This window comes from Chlorocebus sabaeus, chromosome 8, assembly GCF_047675955.1.
Source record: "Chlorocebus sabaeus isolate Y175 chromosome 8, mChlSab1.0.hap1, whole genome shotgun sequence".
Lineage (NCBI taxonomy): Eukaryota > Metazoa > Chordata > Mammalia > Primates > Cercopithecidae > Chlorocebus > Chlorocebus sabaeus.
In genome coordinates this window covers 63,306,438-63,327,520 of record NC_132911.1, presented here as the reverse complement: position 1 = coordinate 63,327,520, position 21,083 = coordinate 63,306,438, and the positions used below count along the sequence as shown (strand labels likewise).

Genomic DNA, 21,083 nt, shown 5'->3' with positions numbered 1-21,083 from the left:
GAAAACATAAATGAGTAAAGCAGCCAAAAGCGGAAAAGGGAAGGGGAAGAAAAGGAGGATCAACAGCAACTAACATATATTGTTACTCACAGCACCTTACATACAGAGGACTCTTAATAATGGTTTCTTTAACTAAAGGTGATATTGAACTATAACAATACAGATGAGACAACATAGGGAATATAAGACTATTGTAACTCTTCCTAAGCTGTCTTAATGCAATGGAAGTGATTATATACTATTACATCTTGAATCTGCATCAGTAACATCCTAAATTAACTCTGGTTGAGACTAAGAAAAAAATTGCTAAGTTGTTTTCTTTTTTTTTCTTTTTTTTTTTTTTTTTTTGGAGACGGAGTCTCGCTCTGTCGCCCAGGCTGGAGTGCAGTGGCCGGATCTCAGCTCACTGCAAGCTCCACCTCCCGGGTTCACGCCATTCTCCTGCCTCAGCCTCCCGAGTAGCTGGGACTACAGGCGCCCGCCACCTCGCCCGGCTAGTTTTTTTTTTTTTTTTTTTTTTTTTGTATTTTTTAGTAGAGACAGGGTTTCACCGTGTTCGCCAGGATGGTCTCGATCTCCTGACCTCGTGATCTGCCCGTCTTGGCCTCCCAAAGTGCTGGGATTACAGGCTTGAGCCACCGCGCCCGGCCAAGTTGTTTTCTTAGCTTGGGCTGTTATAACAAAATACCATAGACTGGGAAAATGTATTTATCTCATAGTCCTGGAGGCGGGAAGTCACAGGAATTTATTTTCCCACAGTCCTGGAGCGTGAAAATCCAAGATCAAGTTGTCAGCATCACGTGTTTCTGGGGTGGGCCCTCTTCCTGGCTTGTAGACGGCCACCTTCTGTGGTTTCACATGTCAGGGAGAGAGAGGGCAATGTCTCTGGTGTCTGTTCTTATAAGGGCACTAATTCCACCCTGGTGGCCTCATCCTCATGAACCTCATCTATACCTAATTTTCAAAGGCCGATCTCCAGATACCATCACGTCAGAGTTGGAGCTTCAACAAGTGAACTGAATTTGGGAGAGACACAATTCAGAAGCATTTGTCTTCTTGGAAAGAGTAATATTTAAGGAACTGATGATACATGGGGGTCATATATCCTATTGAAGAGATTCAAAGTCGGGTTCAAAGAGATTCTGCCCCTTCCCTCTAGGAGCCTATAATCAGTATCAAACATATTAATAGAGACAGACATATTCAAAAGCCATTAGGTATAAAATGGAAACATTAAAACAATACATGAGTAGATAGCTAATCACATTATATAAACGTCAAGCATAAGTGGATGTTTAGTGGAAGGAAATAGTACCTATTCCTGGGGGAGATTGGGTAAGGGGAGGGTGCAGAGTCACATTTACCCACTCAACCCTGGAAGATTTCATGGGAGAATCCAGGATTCAGCAACAGCCATCAGTCTGATTGGGAGTCTTGGGTATTTCTTGTTGTCTTAAAAATGTGTGAATTTTGACTTAGTGAATGACATGCATTAAAATATATGACAGTAAGGCAGGAGGACTCCTTTTGTTTTATCTTTGGCTCTGAGGTCATCCAAAACACCATCCCTATCATGTGAGACTATCCTTTTACAGATGTAACACTCTAAAAATGTATTAGTTATTTTGATTTTTAGTTTTATGTCATATCTTACATTTTGCCTGCAAAATCAGATGTGTTATTTTTGTGTGTAACGAAAGTCCTTGAAAATTTTCATCAACAAGTCATAATATAAAGAGAAGCATTTGTTGACTTCAAAGAACCGTAAGATATTATTTAGCTCACATCTGGCTAAACTTCTCTATACGTTATCGAAAATTTATGAGTACATATCTTTCAGATAATCAGGGCTAAGTTCAAACTCTCAGCCTACTCGATCTTATATAAGGAAAGCATACTCAAGAAGGGTGTCAGTGGATGCGCAGGTGACTTCACAAACTTTGGTGGTAGAGATTTTTAAATCAGTCCTACTGACAGTCGACACCTCTCCTTTGGCAATACATTTAAGCTTACGCTAGGAAAAATTCTTTTCGTGTGGGCTGAGTTCTCCATGTTCTAGTATTACAATCCAATTCCTCATGTTGTATCTTCAGTGGAGGTTTTCTTTCCCTGTTGCTTGTGAAACAGCTCTGGATATATATGATTTGAAGACTTACATTGCCTCTCAGTATTGTTCTCCCTAGACAGGTCCTTTAATATTTCTTAAAGGTCTTATTTTCTGATCCTTTAATCATCTCTGCGGTAAGAAATTTAAGTTCCCATTCCTCTTTGTCTCATTCTGGATGTGGGCACTGACTAATATAGGTCCTGTGAGCTCTCTTTATATTTTTCCACCCCAGTATTACCTTTGCTGTTTAAATTGAAATGTTACTGTTCACTCATTATACCTTTTTGAAAAACAATATCAAAATATGGCTGTGAATCCATTTCAAAATAAGACATAGAGTGTACAAATAAACCAGAATTATCTTTCCTTTGTATTATTCTGGTTCTCTTTTTGGGCCCCACTTCACAGGAAAATATGAGCCTTGATTATCCATTCTCACCAAAATATCATTTACTAAAGGCAGGAATATTAACTCAGGTAAGCAAAATGATTGTTTCTTTCATCTCAGCAATTCCACACCTACTCCCCTACCAATTGACTTTTTATAGAATATTAGTTTGCATTAAAAAATCCATTTAATTGCATTGGAAAAACACTTCACTGCCACGCTCCAGGCCGATACCACGTTGCAGCTGCTCCTATTTAAGGGATAATTGTAGCCTCACTTTTCTACAAGGAACTAATTCTGATTTTGAAAGGATTTGTCCTCACAGTTTATCCTGATGAGAGAGGACTGGATTATTGCCGTGTAAAATAGCTGAATAGTCCTATTATAGCTATTATGTCACAAATGTTGTATATTGTTGAAGATCAAAGTACTGTACCACACTCAATGGTGAGATGTACAAGCATGGCACACTTCCCAAATTATGTAAAAAATACTGCATTTTATGAGTCATTTAGTACCATGTGAGCTATCTGTGGACCTGTATCATTTCCTTCAAACTTTCCTCATCATTCTGAAATCCTTTATTTTCTGGTTGAAAGAGTTACAATCTAGTCATTTCTCACTAGTCTCCCCAGGAAATAAACTTCAGTACTCTGCATTCTTACATGGAAAGATATTACTTATTGCATATCATTCCATTTTATATTTAAATTACTTTAGAAAAATGTTAAGTAACCCTGGACAACAGTAAATACTAACTGGTAAATTGAGAACATGTAAACATTTCCCATCAAAACCATTAATGATATCCTTTTGAATCTAAAATGTGTAGCACTCAAGATTGGCTAGATTCTAAGGAAACAAATAGCTACTTCACCCTGTAATCTCATTGGGTATACACATGTCTAATGAGGCCTTAAAATCCTAGGTGGGCCATATGAGGTATAAAATGAGTCGTATTTTAAAAGAATGAGGCTTCTTTTTCCCTAGAAATATGGTGACATCAGCTGTCACTGGAAAACTAGCCCATAAGTCAGAAAGGCCAGTGAAGGGCTAAATATTAATTTAGTTATACAATTTGGCAGGCTTTGATTTTAGTTTTAATATCTGGCATTTCAAAATCAACCCCTCTATATAATATTTCATTCTCATGTGCATCTATAGAGGGCTTCAACCCCTGAAGAAAAACTAACTCCAAAATCTAGCAAAGAATGCCTGCCAGGAAGTACTATGGTTTGTTGAATAATTTTTATAAGACTCTTGTAAATCACAGATAAGATTAACTGTCTAAAAGCTATTTTCCCCAAAGTAACGCACTTTGTATGTGATTTGGAGACGTTACTACAAGATTTAGGACTTAACCTACATAATACAAAGAATCAGTAGACATAAAATGTGGTCACTGAAAACAAGTATAAATTTGAAAACATAGCAATTAGTGAAACTATAATTAAAATGAAGATGGGCAATGTTGAGGCAACAAAATCAAATGCTCCGTGTGGTTTATAATTACTGATGAGGCTTTCCAAAGTAATCTGGAAAATTGAATAAGAGCAAAATTCAATGTAAAGAAATTAGGACCAGGTCCATGACATAGTAGACATTTCACAAGTAGGTACTGATAGTATTACACCAGCACTAGTAAAGAGACGTTTCGTTTACAGGCACTCATTTTCTGGTAAATAGAGTACATAAAGTTCCTAGGTCAGATGAATAAACTATAACCTGGACCTTTACAAGTCATGCAAGTTTACTAAGAGTAAATGGGCAAATTGCCAACTCCATCTCTAAAATGCAGTGTAGGTGATGGGGTTCTGGGAGTGGTGATCCTCAATGTTCTCTTATGGGGATCAAGACAAAATGACAATCCAGCCTATCTACTATAATTTCATGCTTTTAACATTTCCTTTGTCCTTAGACTCTTTCCTTCTAGACTGCCTTATCTTTCCTTTTAGGCCAGTGATTCTCAATCTTTTCTGAAAATTAAAGCCACTGGAGAGCTTTTAAAAATTCCTATGCTCAGGCCCTACCCAAAAGAACTGAATCCGAATCTATGTGGGTGGGGCTCTGGCATGAGTATTTTTCGAAACTGCTAAGATGACTTCACTGACCAGATGAGGTTGGAAAATACTGCTCTGAAAGACTACATCTAGAGCAAGAATCATTTTAAATAATTTGTTTTTGTATTTTAAACCTATAAATAACACATAGCATTAGTGTTTTTCACCACTCTGTCTGTTAATGTACACATGAATGAGTGAATGGACAAATAACTATTTTATTTATCCATGACGTGGAGTTGAATGTCCAGGAACTGAAAAGTATTACAATGACACTCTACTATTTTATTTTCTAAATTAAGAAGATTTATTCAGAGGTTTAGATATTCAACTTTCCCCAACTTTTAGTAGAAATACATCCATTTAGTTTATGATGGGCCTTGGATACAGCATTATAAAGTAAGCATTTTTTCAGATTACACTGAGATGGCCTCTCTTTGTATAAGTGGCTAAAAGAAGAAACTTTTCCCCCAAGTAGCTCATATTCCCACCTATCACGCCATGCCATGTACAGAATACCACTTTGACTCCATACACTCCTATGGAAGAAACCAGACTCTTGATTATGTAGAGGAATGCACAGGTCTCCTGCGTTTGGATTTTCCTTTAAAGCAGAGAAAAGTGGTAGGTCTGTAGAGCAAAGCAGGAGACATCATTATCTCCCAGGTGTCAAGATGCAGATAATGGCATCCCAGTCTTGAACCATTTCATTTCATCTTCCTGATGTTCACAAGGCCATGAAACAGACATCACTGATGAATTCCAAGAAACTTTTATTTTTAAAAATTAAGCTTTGATATAATAAATGTTGGATTGAGGATAGAAATTTAAGCTGAGAAATGTTTAATTTGAATCTAAAAAGTTTATTATTACTGTTATTATTATGGAAGGAAATATATATAGGCACATTTTAGTATCTACAATAGTATTCGGGAAGCTGATGTTATGAAACACAAAACTTCATTTAAATTTCATTACAAAGACCTTTATTAGGAGAAAGGACACATTTTCTATTTCTTACTTTTACTTTGTGCCTTGAAAGACTTGTGAATGTATAGAAGAATTATTTTTTCTTACTGCTTCCTCTTTGCAACCCGACCTCCACCATGTCAATCGTGAAGGTAGGAAGAAAGCTGTATTTACTACTATTAAAAATGATAACGAGAAGAAATGAAAACAATGGCTTAAGAGAAAGAGGATGTAAGGAGTACAAAGCAAAACTTAACAAAGAGTTAGTAAAGGCACTTGCATTGACAATCCACTCAGCCATGTTAATTTGATCATTAATGCTGTCTTTATAATTTTTTTTTTCCAGGTCTCTCTGCTTGTATTTGCCTGGTGCTCTGAAATACACGGGAAGAGACACTTATGGGAAAGTTACGAAGAGCAGTTGGCAATCGACATGTTCTAGAAGGGTGTGTGGAGTAGCAAAACAAGTGGAACGGATGAAGAACTTCCAAGCTCTCTTGCAGAATTTTGGTCCCTAGTGGGCAGGGCTGCTCCCGGAGAGGGAGGTAAATGTCGCCCATTCCTACTTGGACCTCCCATCCAGGACACTGCCCTTAAAGATAAATCTGTTGGACAGCAGCCAAGAGACCCCAAACTGCCCCAACCTCCAGGACACTGCAAGTTGCAAGTTTCCGAGTTGGGGAGGCAAAGCGGGAAAACATGATTGGCGATTTTCTCCTGCCACTCACCGACCGGAGAAATGGGGAGGCGGACTCCAACTTTTTCGTGGACCGCCAAGAGCACTATAGGGCGTCCTGCTATAAAAAGAGAAGAATCCCATGAGGGGCAACAAGCAAACTCATATGTTATCGCTTTAGCCGGATTGTGTGCTGATGATTGTTTCCCTATTTACACATCGAATCACCCCTGTGGCCTTTTGTGAGTCCCCAAGGCAGCCTCAGCCTTCGCAAACCGTCCAGTGGGGCACGAATCTCGGAGGGGTGCGGACTGCAGGCGGGAGAGAGAAACCAAAGAGGGGCGGCTCTTCCAGGCCGTCCACTCCCAGGCGAGCGGCTCCTCAACCTTCGATCGGCTCGAGTCCCTCGGACATTGCCCATTCACAGCGTGCAGAGGGGTCGCACTCCCTGTGGGTTCTCGGCCCTCAGGAGCGGCGCTGCGCAGGAAAGTCACCTCCACTACGGGCCAAGCACAGTGATAGGGGTGGGGAATAGCCGAGGGGCAGTGTGGGGGTCGCGGAGATTGGGGTGGGGACGGCCGCGGAGGGGGCGGTGGGAGTGGGGTGGGGCCGGGGCGGGCCGGGGGCGGGGCTGCGGGGCGGGGTGCGCCACAGCGCCCCCTCGCTGCGCGCTCCCCACGGTACCCCGAGGCCGCCGGTAGCTCTGGCTCGCCAGCCCCTTTGTGTGCGACGCGCTGGCCCCGAGGAGCGCGGCACCAGCATAGCGGAGGCCTCCCAGGGTCCCACCGCTTCTGTCCCAGCCGAGCCGTGCTCTCCTCCTTCTCCTTCTCCGCTCCTCCTTTCTCCAGTCCCCGGCCTTCGGCTCCGAAAAGCAGCCATTGGGCCGTGAGCAGCCCGCGTCCGGCCGCGCTCCCTACCCCGCCCGGCCCGGGACGCTCGTCCCCCTCCCGCCCTGTCCCCTCTGAATTTCCCCCCCAACCCCCACATCCCGGGCCTCCAAGGTGGAGAAAATAAACTACACGCAGAGCAACTCAGTCTCCAATAAAACGCCCAGTACCTAGAGCCCGAGCGCGTGTGCCGGGCTGCGAGGGGCGCGGGAGGCGGAGATGGGGGGGCGGGCGGGGGGGACAATGAGCGCATGAAGTTACCTGCCCGGCGGCGGCGGCTGCAGCGGCGGCAGCGGGACCGAGAGGCGGCGGTGGAGCAGGCTGCGCGCTCGGCGCCGACGGGTGCGCGCCGCGGCTTGGGGGAGAGTTGAGCGCTTTTCCCCCCTCTTTTTTTTTTTTTTTTTTTTTTTCTCCTCTTCTTCTTAAACAAACCACAAACGGATGTGAGGGAAGGAAGGTGTTTCTTTTACTCCTGAGCCCAGACACCTCACTCTGTTCCGTCTAAGCTTGTTTTGCTGAACACTTTTTTAAAAAAAAGGAAAAAGAAAAGGAGTTGCTTGATGTGAGAGTGAAATGGACGTAAGATTTTATCCACCTCCAGCCCAGCCCGCCGCTGCGCCCGACGCTCCCTGTCTGGGACCTTCTCCCTGCCTGGACCCCTACTATTGCAACAAGGTGAACGCTCTGCTTTTGTTTCCACCGTGTTCTTGCTGCTTGATCCCGGGAGGGGGGCGGCGGTGGCCGGGCCGCGGCGGGGCCGGCTTGGCGGAGGCCGGTCCCGGGAGCGCTCGGCTCGCAGCCCGCTGCAGCCTGCGTGCGCTTGGGTAGTAAATATTGTGGAGTAGCTCCGGGGGCTTGCCAAACACCGCGATTGTGCGGAAAGTGACACGATTTGCTCGGATTCTTTTCTTCCTGCTGTTCGCGACTAAGGATCCCTGCCTAGGTTTGCCGGGGGGCGTTTAAAAAATAATAAGAGAAAACCGTGGAATACTTTGGGGGTGTGTCTGGGGTCCAGGAACGGAGGCAGAGTAAGAGAATTCAGTTTATTTCCCAGTTGCCCCTTCTCTTTCCCTCCCTCTCCCGGGCAGTGGGAGCTCATGGCACCACTTCCCTTCTCCGGAGTAGTTGCCAGGGAGCAACCGGGAGTCGGGGTGCAGGGACCCGGGAGGCGCCCCTACCCCCCATAGGGAAAACTGCCCCACGACTCTTTTGTTTTCCCAAACCGGTTCCCGCAGCCGAGCCCGGGTTCGGACACAGGTCCGCGGGCCACAGCACAGCGGGGTAGCTGGGTCACCGTTTGGAGAACAGCTCCTGTTTTAGGGGTGCGCGCGGAAATTGCAAGTTTGTTTGGAGCCGGGCGAGCACGTCGCGTTCAAGTCCAAAGCTCCCGCACTCGGCATGGGGCTGGAGCAGGGTCCGCTGCTGAGTTGTACCCACGGCCAGCTGACCTCGGGTGCCAGGGCCGCGGGGGCCCGGGGAGAGGCGGATCCTGCCGGTGACCCGGAGGTGGGGCGCTGGCCCGGGCTGCTGCGGAGTTCGGCTGGGTCCACCTATAGGACAGTCAGGGGGTACGAGGGAGGGGGTTACTCTCTTGGCTTCTCGAACTCTCTCATCCCCGAGAGGGAGGACACTCAGGGACCGGTCCCCCAAAGTGGTCGCAGGGCACGACTGCCCCGCCTAGGGCTAGCTGTTCGAGTCTAAGCAGTCCCGTTGGATGTACGTTGGCAGAGAGAATTGAGGTCTCTAAAACGCGGGGCGGGCCTTTTAGACGCCCAGCTCCCGCTTGGTGATAAATCCGCCTGATACTCACCGCCCCTGCAGACACATCCATGGCGACCCTCGGTGTATTACACAGGAAAAATCGTTGGGACTGCCAACATTTGCCTGGTGGCGAGTCGTCACCAAACAGCTTTTTTACCTGATGCAGAGATACTTAGTGCGCTGCCTTCTCAGCCCCTGGACTCCCCACCACGCGACCGAGTCGCAGCTCCGAGTCTTGAACAGTGTTGACACACAGTCAGGCTCTCACACACACACTTCCCCGTGGAGAAGCTCCTCGGTGCTGTGTCCAGTGTGAGACCCACTCAAAGGACTGTGCTGTGTGCTGATGGTGTTTAGGCAAGTTAGAAAAGAAGGACATCCAGTCTTGAGCAAGGCAGAAGGGCTTCCATTGTACAGGGAGCCCTTCAGCTAGGGACAAGTTGAAAGGTACGGGGAACTTCGGCGAGCGCAGAAGAGTTTGTGTGATGAAGTTTCATTATTTGCTAGTGACATAGTTCTTTTAGTCTAAAATCTGTTTTGTCTGTACACTCAAGTATCGTGTTACGTTTTGTTTTGCTTATGACACCAATACTATTGCTAATAAAAAATAATAAAGTTGCAGCCCTATCTTGGAGAGTAAAGATATATTCCACTGTAGTTACCGGAACCAAAAGCTCAGAACTATTTTGGCAATGAAACTGGACAAAGCTTATTAAGTTTATCAGTGATTTTAGGCCCCCAAAAGAAGTTAATGACTTGGATACACATTTCACTCCTCGTTCTTGTGATAAGTAGGGTCAGATTTAATTTAAAAGTTAAATGCTTTGGAAAAATCAGGAATTACTTCAATATATTAAATCATTTTCCAATTAAGTGCTTTAAATAATTTTAGTGAGTTGTGCTGTGAATTGAATAAATTAATTTAGAAAGTATTCAGAATTTCTTTACTAGCTCATTGAAGTTCCTTTTAAGTCACCCCGTGTATAAGAAGCAAACTGTTCTTTTTAAATGCAAATGAGGCACCCTTTCTATAGACTAGTTGCAGGTCTTCTATTTAACTTATCCAGAGAATAATAGATTTTTAAAATGCAAAGTCATAAGATATGTTTCTAATAGTAGAAGAAGACTTCATGGAAATGTTTCTCCAGGGACATCTCTGGCCCCCTCTATGTAGCAGTCCATCAGATGTATTTGTCACTGGTCCCTGATTATATTAAAGGTACTGGATAGTTTTCTAGGCCCCACAAAGCCCAGGCACTTGAGTTTTTTCACTCCACCGTGATTAGCATTGGTACAAAATTTCTGTCCAGCTCTACAATTGTAGTTGTGCATAATGCAGTCAACTTGTTTTTGCAATGACATGAGTGGATTTGCAGGGAAATGGAAGGACAGAAGTTTGGAAAAGGCGAAGTAAGAAATCTGTGCCTACATTTATTAAAACAAGTTGGATCAGACATCCCCAAAAGAACAATACTGCAAAGTAAATCTTGCTTCCTTCGGAGGCGTAATGAATATGTAGTTTATTATAAATAGCAGTCAGTTTGTCAGGTGATTTGTTTTTAATAGGGTGATAAGATCATAAATTACTTATTATCTTTATTTTAAACCTGTCAACACTTTGCTATTTAAAGTTGGTGTGCTAAATCCCAGCGGAACCAGTATCTATCTGTGCTTTAGAATCCTACCGCTGTAGCTACAGTTTCCCAGTGACATTGTTTTCAGTGTCAGAAGAGACTCTAATGGAGAAAATGAATATTCTCTTCCTGAAGCTTTCTAAACTAAAATGTGATTGTTTTACTCTGCTGACCCTTTCCGGCACTGCTGCTCTATAGATTGCCAAAACACTACTTCCATTTTTCAGTTAATAAACTCTGGAGGAGGCATTTTTGGAAACGGTTTAATCTAGTATTGCTCTATTGTAAGACTAATATGCATTATGAACATATCACTATGCAAAGTGGCCTCCATTTTCACACGGCCCATTGTGGGAAGAATGCGAATGATGTTGGTTAAGGCAAGTGTGTGGGCATCTCTTATACAAACAGCCAGAACGGATGGCATGTTGCTGTATGTAGGTCAGTGTTGGAAATAGCAGGGTAGCTCATAGACTGGACAGACACATGGAGGCTGGAGTTAGCAGTATTCACCTCTTGCAGCCTAAAGCATGGTTGTATTTCAGACATTGAAAGATGAGTACCATAGTGGAGTTTCATCTAATTAGACTATTTGAAGTAACATTGTATCCCTTAATTGAGCTGAATACTACCAAAATAAATTGGATTAAATGAGCTTACAATTGGAGTTCTGTAGTGATATAGTCTTATTTTCTATTCTAGTTAAAGATGTCAGATCATCAGTTTAAATATATACCTACAGAGTAATAACAGTTCTTTTCAGTTTCTTAGTGCAGCGTCATTTCCAAAGATTGTTTTCACTGGTTTTATGCTAAGATAGGACAAAGAAGTGGTACTTTTTCATTTTTACAAGGATGTGATGTGTTCAGTTATTGCTCAGTATCTGCCCACATAAGGAGTAGTAATACAATTATGTTATGACATGGCTAATGACAGGGATGGTGACCTCAGCCTGCAGTGGGAGGAGAAATAATGGGCTTCACTGTTCTCAGTGGTTGCCTTTATGGAATCATGTCCTGAATCTTTCTTTGGTTGATTTAGAAACAGGGAAGTCCAAAACACAAACCCATGCTTCATGCTGGTGATATACAGAGTGAAGAATAATGGGCATTTGGAATATTCAGCTTTTATCATTGAAATGAGGAAGGACAGTGCATATGTTCTTTTTCGTGAAAACGCACAAGGAAGGACCCATTTGTGATGAACTCTGCTTGAAAATGTCAGGGCAAGCATTAGACATTTGATAACTTTTAAGAATAACAAGATTCATTACAGTCTCTGCAAAATCTCCTTTGAGCTTATTTTCCTATTTAGAATGTATTATGTGTTATACTTTAATGTGGCAATACTCATCACATCAAAAATACAAGATTTTTAAGCACATTAAGAAGGAGTCATTATTCCTATTTTGAACAGTAAATGTAAGAAAAAGGAAGAGGATGGGAGGAGGAGTAGATGAAGGAGGAGTATGGGGAGAAAGAGTGAAAAGAAGGGAGGGTTATAAGCGTTTAGAGCATTATGCTTGATTAGTTCTCCATCCACCTCCATAACTTCTAGGACTTTGGGAAATTCGTAGTTGATACTTCATACATCATATATATATATATAATTAAAATTCCCCTGGGAGTTTTATCAGCTGGCACTTTTCAGAAGTTTTGAGGTTGTTAAATATGTTTTAAATAAATACCTATGTAAGAAAGAGCATAAACCAAGCAATCATGGTTTTTGGCCACTAAATCAGGTATTATACAAAAACTTCAAATGTAACTATGTTGACTGTGTGGGTTATTTCAATATTGCAAATTCAATTTTAAATGTCTGTGCAAACAAAGTTATAGTTACGAGCTTTAGAGGGATCTGATGTTATTTTTAACATTGCACAGGTAGTTTAGTATTCTCACAGTTTATCATGTATTTTAAAAGTTAGTAAGTGATATTAAGGAGAATTTTGATATTTTGCCTAGTTACGAAAACTAAACTAATATGTAAATATCTAATTGAATGATCATTGTGGATTTTGTTTAAATGATGTGATTGCAAGGGAATTAAGAACAGTGGAACAGGAAGAAGTAGGGAAATTTCCAGTTTTAGGGGTGGTTTCCTGGGTACCAATCTGGTTCTCAAATATTGTTTTTGGTGTGTGAGAGACTGTTTCTAGTGGTGATATGTTTTTTGTGATGGGCTCCATTCAAGAGTGTTAGCCTAGAAAATGACGAAGGTAGTGGGGAGCACAGTGATTTTATTTAGCTGTGAAGGGTGATTTATTATAGTGCTTTCTAAACTTTTGCTAGGACTTTAGAAACTTGAAAAGACACTGGGGGTGTTTCTCAAATGCTGATGATTCTTCCTTTTCTGTTTTAAAGTCAGCCTTCAGTCGCAAGTCTACCAGTGTGCCCAGCACCTCTTATCTCCCACCTCTCTATCTCCTTCCCAGTTACCCATTTCCCGGCCACTCCAACTCCTGGGACCACCTTTGCTTTTGCTACTCTCCTCCCCAATCTTAATTTTAACCTAGGAGGTCTGTACTTCTAATCTGAACTCTCTTCTCCACTGGACGCTAATCACCATTGTGGTTGCCTAGGCTGCCTGGCTCCCTCTTCAGCTCACCTTCCTTCATCACCATCATAATCATGTGAACATATCCATTCTTGCAGTAACCTGATTCTGTTTTCTATTTGGAATCTACCAGCTCTCAGGCCCATATCTGCTTTTTGAAATCCCAAATTATGCTGTTTTCCTTTTCCCATCCCCCCGACCTGAATGGATGATGTGGAGTTACACAATATTATACTAGAGTAAGACAACCCCCATATGAGGCTGAGAGGAAAAATAACCATGACTGGTATTTCTAAGCTATCATAGTCTCCCTTCCACGTCCCCTCCCATTTTGTGCAGTGTATTTAGAGCTCAGAGATAAACCCCTTAAACATCCTTCCTCAGTGAGAAGGCTATGTTTAGATTCGAAAATAGTATGAAGATGGGGCTGTGATCTTCAGTTGGAATACAGTAAATTAGGTTGGGTTACACTTGAGGTAAGTAACAGGGGTTAGCATGTGGATGTATTCTCATCAGAATATACGTAGATAACTAGAACGGGAATGGTTGGCCATGTAGAACTGAATCAATTAATCAAATTTAGATCACTTACCACCCTACATTTTAGCTATCTGAGTGTCAATCTCAAGATTTCTGAGAAGTCACAGGTAGGATAATTATCTTACATGTCAATAAAAATGAAATGTAATTATCATGAGTTGATTGTATGCTATTAACAATTACATTTTAAAAATAAGATCAGTTGTTGTTTAGAATAAAACTTATATTGTGTGCATCCAAATACAAGAATATAAAATTCATACTTTTATCAGAAAACAAGATTGTAGCACATCATAGTTATTAGACACCGTGGCTCTCACGATCCTAACTGTAGTTCTTGCCTGCAAGAAGCTTCTGTTTGAGGCATCTTAGAAGCTGGAATGCTCCCTTATTTGTTTAAATTGCATGTTCACCCAAGTTATTAATTTTACCAAATTTTGGCATGCTTTTTTCCCTTTTCATTTACTTCTACCTCGGAGTTATTGATGTATTTTCAATTGATCTTTTTCTTTGAACATGCACTTTTCAGAACTAGATAGGCTGGTCTCCCCTGATCGATAACGAATTGTGTTAAACAGGCTGTCCACTAGGAAACCACAATGCCAAGATGATACCGCTTACATCTGGCCTAATGAATTTGAGAATTTTTTGTTTTAAACCTTGCATGCCAAGTTTCATCCCAAAGAGCAATTTCTCATTACAAACAGTTGAGTTATAAACTGCTTAGAAATGTGGTTTATAATGGAAGTGCCAACAGACTGTTAATTATAGCAGTTCTTCCATAATACTTTGGGACATGGAATTCACATTAACCTGAATGAGCTTTTCCTGGTTATAACATGTTGCTCCCTACAGCATTCATTTTGAAAATGGGAGCATTGTATTGCTCTGTGCTTGGATGTTGATGGTGCAGCAGAAAAGACGAGAAGGGAGGGTAATTTCAGAAACTCCTTGCTCTTTCCTGATGGGAGGTATTACTATTTCCCACACTTCTTTAGTTTGATCTATGGCAAGTTTGCCTTACTTGATAAAAATTGTAAAGTTAAATTTTAAAAGCTATTTTCAGATTTCCAAGTTACTCATGAAAAAATCATCACTGATACATATTTATAGTATCAAAGGTCATGAAACCAGGGTCACTATTAATGCTTTTTATCTGTTTGTTTTTTGCTTGGGAGATTTAAATGGTTCTGCTTTAGCCAAGTATCTATCGTTTTTCATTCCTGAATTATGTGCTTTTATGAAACTGTCTGGAAAGGACTCCTAATTAAAGGAGGCCATGGTTGGTTGATAAAAAGCTTTGCCAGTGGCCAAGAAAATAGAATGTATTTTGGGTGCCATGTGGTCTTACAGGTCATTTGTCTGATCCACAGTAGTGATGATACTAGCTTTTGGCTAAAATGCCTTTTGACTGAAGTCTTCGATGCCACTTTGGGGGTGGGGTTACTGAGCTAGAAACATTGGTGTGTGTATGAGTATGTGCATGTGTATGGGTGTGTGGGGGTGGATTTGTGTGTGCCTGTGTATTTGCATGTGTGTGTGTGTGTTTGTGCTTCTCATGGTTCTGGAATATTTCTGGCCATAAATACATGAAAATTTATCCTAAATGGCAGACCCCCTCATGTGTATAACAGCAGCAACAGAGGAAAAACATCATGACTACTAGGAATACCTGGTTAGCACTCCCTTTTAAGATACTCAGCAGTATTTCACAGGAGAAGATGCTGTTCAGAATCTTAGGGCTTTAAACAGACATGTTATATCCTAATACGACTAAAGAACCAGGTCTTTTTGAGGCAAACCATAGGCCCTTCTCAGGGAAAGACTCCATTATGTTGAATATTTGAGAGAAAAACCCAAGTGCCGTTAAGTCTATGTTGACTTACTCCCTAGGCAAAATAAACCTAACCATAAGAGGATGTGATTCCCCTCCCACTCTGTTTCCCATTCTCTTGAGAAGCCTGACTTTGTTCTGTGCCTGGTAAAAGTTCTGACACCAAAACCTTTAATCCATCTGTGTTCCAGTCTTCCATATATCCAGTAGAGAAAATAATTTATATTTGTATCAAAGAAGACTTATGAGAATTAAGGAGGTAGATTATTTGAAATCTTGTGGTGAAAGATGTTAAAAAAAATTCAAAGAATTTAGCAAAATACTGCATTCTCAGCCCATTTCTTCTATTTCTGCTGCCCTAGTGGAATAAAAGTGTTTTGAAAAGTTATAGACTAGGGGTTCTTTCAGGAAGACAGTCAAAGAGATAACCTTTCTGGAGAGTCAAAGGTGAATTAGGAAAGTGGAGTCTCTGTAGGTACAGTGTGTAATCTCCTTCCCTCAGATATTGATAGCCCCCCCGGGGGGCCTCTTTTTCCCTCTCTGCATTAAGAGCCAATGCACCTAAGGAGAGATGCTATTGATGAGGGCTGTTGCCTGTTTTGCAGCGTAGGAAGATAAGATAAAAGTGGAGAATAACTGCGAAAGAGGGAAATGCCCTCTTGTTCCTGACTTCAGGGAAGCAAGTTTACCTCTCTATGCCTTCCTCTGATATATGGGTCAGAGATGCGAAATATAATGTGCAAGGTTAATTAAAGAATGGGCCAACTGGGCCTAAAGACAGTGCAATTACACTGGAAGAGTATCTGAGTGCTGCCTGATTTCCTGAAGTCTGTTAACTCAATCAAATGGTTAATTTTAAAAATGATGGGTAAAGTGTTATAGGCGTTAGTATTTTCATACCAGTGAAAAAAACCGGTGCTTCCTTTCTATACCAATATGGCTCAGCCTAAAATGCCAGTAACAATTGTATCAAGAGAAATGTTAATAATAAAGAGGCAGGATAACCTTCCAACAAAAAGTATATTTTATCATTTGGCAGATGCAGTCATGAACATTAATCATAGAAACCTGCAGATAGTAGAAGCTTAATATCAAAGCTAATGATTTATTTTATGTTAATGACTTCCTGCCAGGGCATAAAAGACTGTTCATAATGGACTCTCAGAGCTATGTTCAGTTACTAAGGCTAATGGGATAATCTTTCCTCTCCCAAAATTAAGCTTTTTGAAATAAATTATGCTGTTATTTTTCAAGGTAACTCTCAAAAATTTACTGCAAAACTAATCTTTTAAGAACTACTTAAAGAAATGAAAAGGAAGAAAAATCCCAAAGCAGCTTTTCTAGTTCATGAACACTTTTACTTAATTAGGGAGAGAAAGTTTGCATGTATGCTAATATCCTTGAACTTGTAATGCTAAATAATTTTAAAGGCAGCCTTCTGTGACACAATCTGCCTTTTGAGATTCAGCTCCTGTAAGTACCTCCCACAAAATAGACCATGTTTTCGTCGGCGATTACCAGCCAATAATGAGCTGAATGGTAGTAAAACATTTGAATTTTTCACTGCGAAGTTTTAAAAATCATGTTTACAATTAGTTATAACCAACATTATATTTCAATAAGAGATAATTTGCCTAGTAAAGTTCACATAATGTGCTAATCATGTCTAGTGGTTAATAAAGGCCTCCTACCTCACTCCCCTGATGGCTATAAAAGGCTATTATATTCATGGCAGCAGTTCAGGTACAGCTGCTGTGTGTTAATAATGCATCATTGTCCCACTAATCAACATAGCAAAGGTCAGCACCCCTAAGCACCTAAACCACCTATTCTCTTTCCAAAATATTTATTAACACCTTAAAAACATATCTGTTCATTTTCCTTAGCCTCGAGTCAGTTAATTCCACTCCAAGCTACTTGTGTGATAAAGGTTTTGTAACCTAAGCTAGGACGTAGAAGAGATTAATATATATTCATAGTAATCTTCTCCCATAAACATGTTTCCATTTCCACAGTCATTGACTGAATTAGTGTCGGGTTGTTATAGCCGTGAGCTCCTTTATAATTAAGTAGGTGTGTACCAAAATGAGAATATTTTCAGATTTTACATGTTATTTAAAGAGATGTTTAGAAGAAAAACAACTTTTCAATAACCAGAGACTCATTTAAAGCAAACAGAGCGAATCAGGAAATGGGAAGGGATATTTAAAATCTAAGAAATTAATCAGCGTTAGTTTGTAGACCTGATAGGGTAGTGAGATATTATTTTCTTAATTGTTCTTTTGGCATAGGAAAGCAATAAGAGTAAAAGCTTCTTAAGCCATATTTTCTGCACACAAAGAACATATTCACATGGGATTTCCATTTTGCTGGAAAATCCTGCAAATCAATAAGCCAGCACTTATCTGCATTAAAATTAGGTAGACAACAATTTATAGGCATAGTGATAGCATAGTTCTCTTCATACCCTCAGTTCGTGTTGAAGACAATCCTTGCTTTTGTGTCCTCAGAGAGAAGCCAAAATGTTAAGTGAACAAGATCTCATTTTCTCATCTTGTATTATTGCCTTCTGTTTTCTGTTACTCTTTTGATAACCGTGTGTGTGTGTGTGTGTGTGTGTGTGTGTGTTTCCTTTATGATTTAGGAATCTTCAGTGTTTTAAGAGAAGAGAAAAAAATGAAACTCAACTATGTTTCCATCATCAAGAGAAATGCAAAAGGCGAATGAGTGGGAGGAGCTTCTATTTGTGCAGCACATAATGTACAATGGTACATTTGTCATGCTTTAAATATATAATGCCTACAATAAAATATGTACAGGCGCAGTTGTGATCTATGAAGTCCCTGGCTCCAGTGCCATTGTTTGTAGTCTCTACGGTTGTCATACATTGTTCTTTGCACATCATACCCTTGCAGCAGAATTTGACACAATTTCTAGCTTTCAGCCCTGCACCATTTTCATTGCACAATATACATGAATTTGACAGGGTGTGTTGAGGACAACTCTGGCAAGCAATTGATATTTTGAAGTGGCAAGCGTTTCAGCAGCTGCCTGCTTGTGAAAAAGGAATGATAAGATATACTGTATTGTTAGTTTCAGGGAAAGCATTAAGGTTTAAGCTCTGTAAAAGTGTACACATTATTCGTCAGTGGTGAAGCAAGTCTTTTATGTTTTTTAGAGCTTAGCTCTCTGGCTGATGTGAACTAGAATGACATTGGTCAGTAAATGAATAGGAGTACTTTGAATTTGAACTGCTGCCAATTTTGCACCAACAAAAGAACTGACAAAAGATTATGTGAGATGCAAAGCACACGCAATGTTTTGGGGGCGGGGAAAGGGAAGGAGAGAGCGAGAGAAACCCACATCAGAGAATATTCTTTAACACATACTTGCAAGGATACCAAATAGTTAAACACATCTATTTTTCACGGCTCATCAGCTACAACCTAAGCTGTTTTATCTAATATGCTTTTAAAACCTGTTGTATACACATAGGCTTTCAGAATATGTTCACATGGAATTTAGAGTGTTTTTCTGAATATCGCACAGTGCCCTAAAGGCCTGTTGGCAGAATATCAGAGTCACCCACTGCTGGAGTCCCCAACTCTTTCTCTATCTGGTAGTGGGAAATTGTAGTTTAATCAGTTATGGCACTTTCAGTGTGTAACGTTCATTAGCAAGGCAATTTGTCATGACTGTTAATGGTCAGGATGCATCTGCTCTCTCAGTTACAGAGCATGATAAGTAAGAAGACAAATATTTCAATATCTGATAGTATTAACTTGTTTCAAATTTGTAATCCAAGGTTAGTTGCTTAAAACAGACACAGCACCAGATTAACAAGCATCCTGTATTCAATTTTACTGGGTCCTGTTTTTATGGATTTATGACTTTAAAGCACACTAATATGCTATTATGAAGGACACAGTCTTTGATTAGATGTTCAACAGAAACTAAGTTATGAGCAGAGTACCTTCTGGGTTCATCTGGAGAGAATTTATGTGCATAATATTTTCTACAGAGCTTCATAAATTGAAAGGTTTGATACATGCAATATTTCTAACATGCTACATATTCTTTTCATGATTAAAAAAGTCACTTACCCACTGGTTTATAGATTGGTCGGTCACTTTTCAAGTGAGTTTAGAGCCTCGATCTATTTTAAAAGTTTAAAAATTCTAGTGAAAAACTTCAGAATGAATTAGAAATGTCACATTCCCCCCCAACCCCCAGCAAACTGCTTTATAAGATCATTGTTCATTGTTCTAAATGGGAAAAAAAAAAGTTTAAAAGATTCCCCCAGTTGAAAAGGTTAGGATTTTTTACATATCTCATATTTTCTAGTTATGACATCACATAGCTTGCCATACAAAATCTTTTTGACACATTTTCATTTTTAATGAAAGGCCCTAAAATTCAGGGCATAATGATTTCTTAGAAACTGAACCCAATCTTGGTGAAAAATTCGTTCTTGCTAGTAACAAAAGCTGTTACTGTTTAAGTTCCTGTTGAGCGGTTAGTTGGTACGCTTCGCTGAATGTTGTCAAAAAGGCTTTCCTCATGATTGACAACCCGGCAGGAATGTGAATGGAGATTTTAATTGCGTATCATGTGTGCATATCAGAGTGAGTGAATTCGTGACTCTGCTTAGCTCCATATCTCTGCAGGTCAGCCGTGCCAAAAAATGCTCTTTTATGTTCAATTTTTCCAAAAAGAGAAAGGTGTATGTGTACTGAAGTCATTTGTTATTCATTTCTTAAGTGAAACACTTGTGTTCCCTGAGCCTTGGAGTTTGAAAGTAGAACAAAAATCTATTTTGAGATTTCTTTCTTTTACTCTCTGTACTTATAATATACTTGGATGATGTAAATTCTTTTCAGTTACAAGTTGGGAAAAGTCTGCCAGAACATATTTTTCTTATGGCACTTGCTATACGAAGTGTGTTTATCTTTCTTTTCTTTTTTTTTTTTTTTTCCCCTAAAGAGTACTTAGAAAAGAAAGAAAAAATGTAAGCCAGTGGAAAAATTTACTGAGGTCAATTGCCTTTCTGTAACTTGCAATCTTGAGAAAAGATCTGGCCTGGGGTGGGGGAGGGAAGGAAGGATATATTTCTGAGAGGTGGATGGTTCATACAGCTGTTGCTGAATTTTGGAGAAAATAGCAAGAATATAATGCTTATTGTAAAATGACATTATTAGACACATGACTTTTCATTTCTTAGAAAATGGCTCTTTGGTTGAAGATTCATTTCTTCTATCACCGCTTGGTCAAGATACAGTGGTGGTGATATGCCATTTATCTTATTGAAATGCCTAAAACCCAATACAGTACATGTGAGATTTTAAAGTGGAGTGAAACTTTCTTTGTAAGGTAACTTTGGCTACAATACCCTAGACTAATCAAGAATTTAATAATGTAAAAAGAGGAAAAAACTAAAAACAATTATGCCATACATAAGTTTTCATTTTATATAACATGAAACTTTGGGGCTTGGGCTGTAAATTTAGTACCTAATTACTTTTTAATGTCATTTTGAATAGGTGAGAAAAAGATTAGCACCAGGGTCATTTTAAATATAACTAGAGTAATAAGTAGGGTAATGTTGAAAGGATGGTGACTTTATGGCCTTAGGATATCCCATAGGGACTTAACTTTGTTCTAGGCTCTAATA

At 40.4% G+C, this 21,083-nt stretch overlaps 1 protein-coding gene across 2 annotated transcripts in view; it reads left to right on the top strand.

The window, feature by feature from the left end:
• The first annotated feature begins 7,355 nt into the window (after positions 1-7,355).
• TOX (thymocyte selection associated high mobility group box) overlaps positions 7,356-21,083 on the top strand; it is a 308,730-nt gene continuing 295,002 nt past the window's right edge. The window contains exon 1 of one of the 2 annotated variants that reach the window (XM_008000714.3): positions 7,356-7,762. In XM_008000714.3, the coding sequence (XP_007998905.1) occupies positions 7,661-7,762 (102 nt within the window). In that variant the 5' untranslated portion in view covers positions 7,356-7,660. Of the gene's footprint in view, positions 8,031-21,083 lie in introns of both variants that reach the window. The other variant, XM_073018101.1, reaches the window with a different exon arrangement.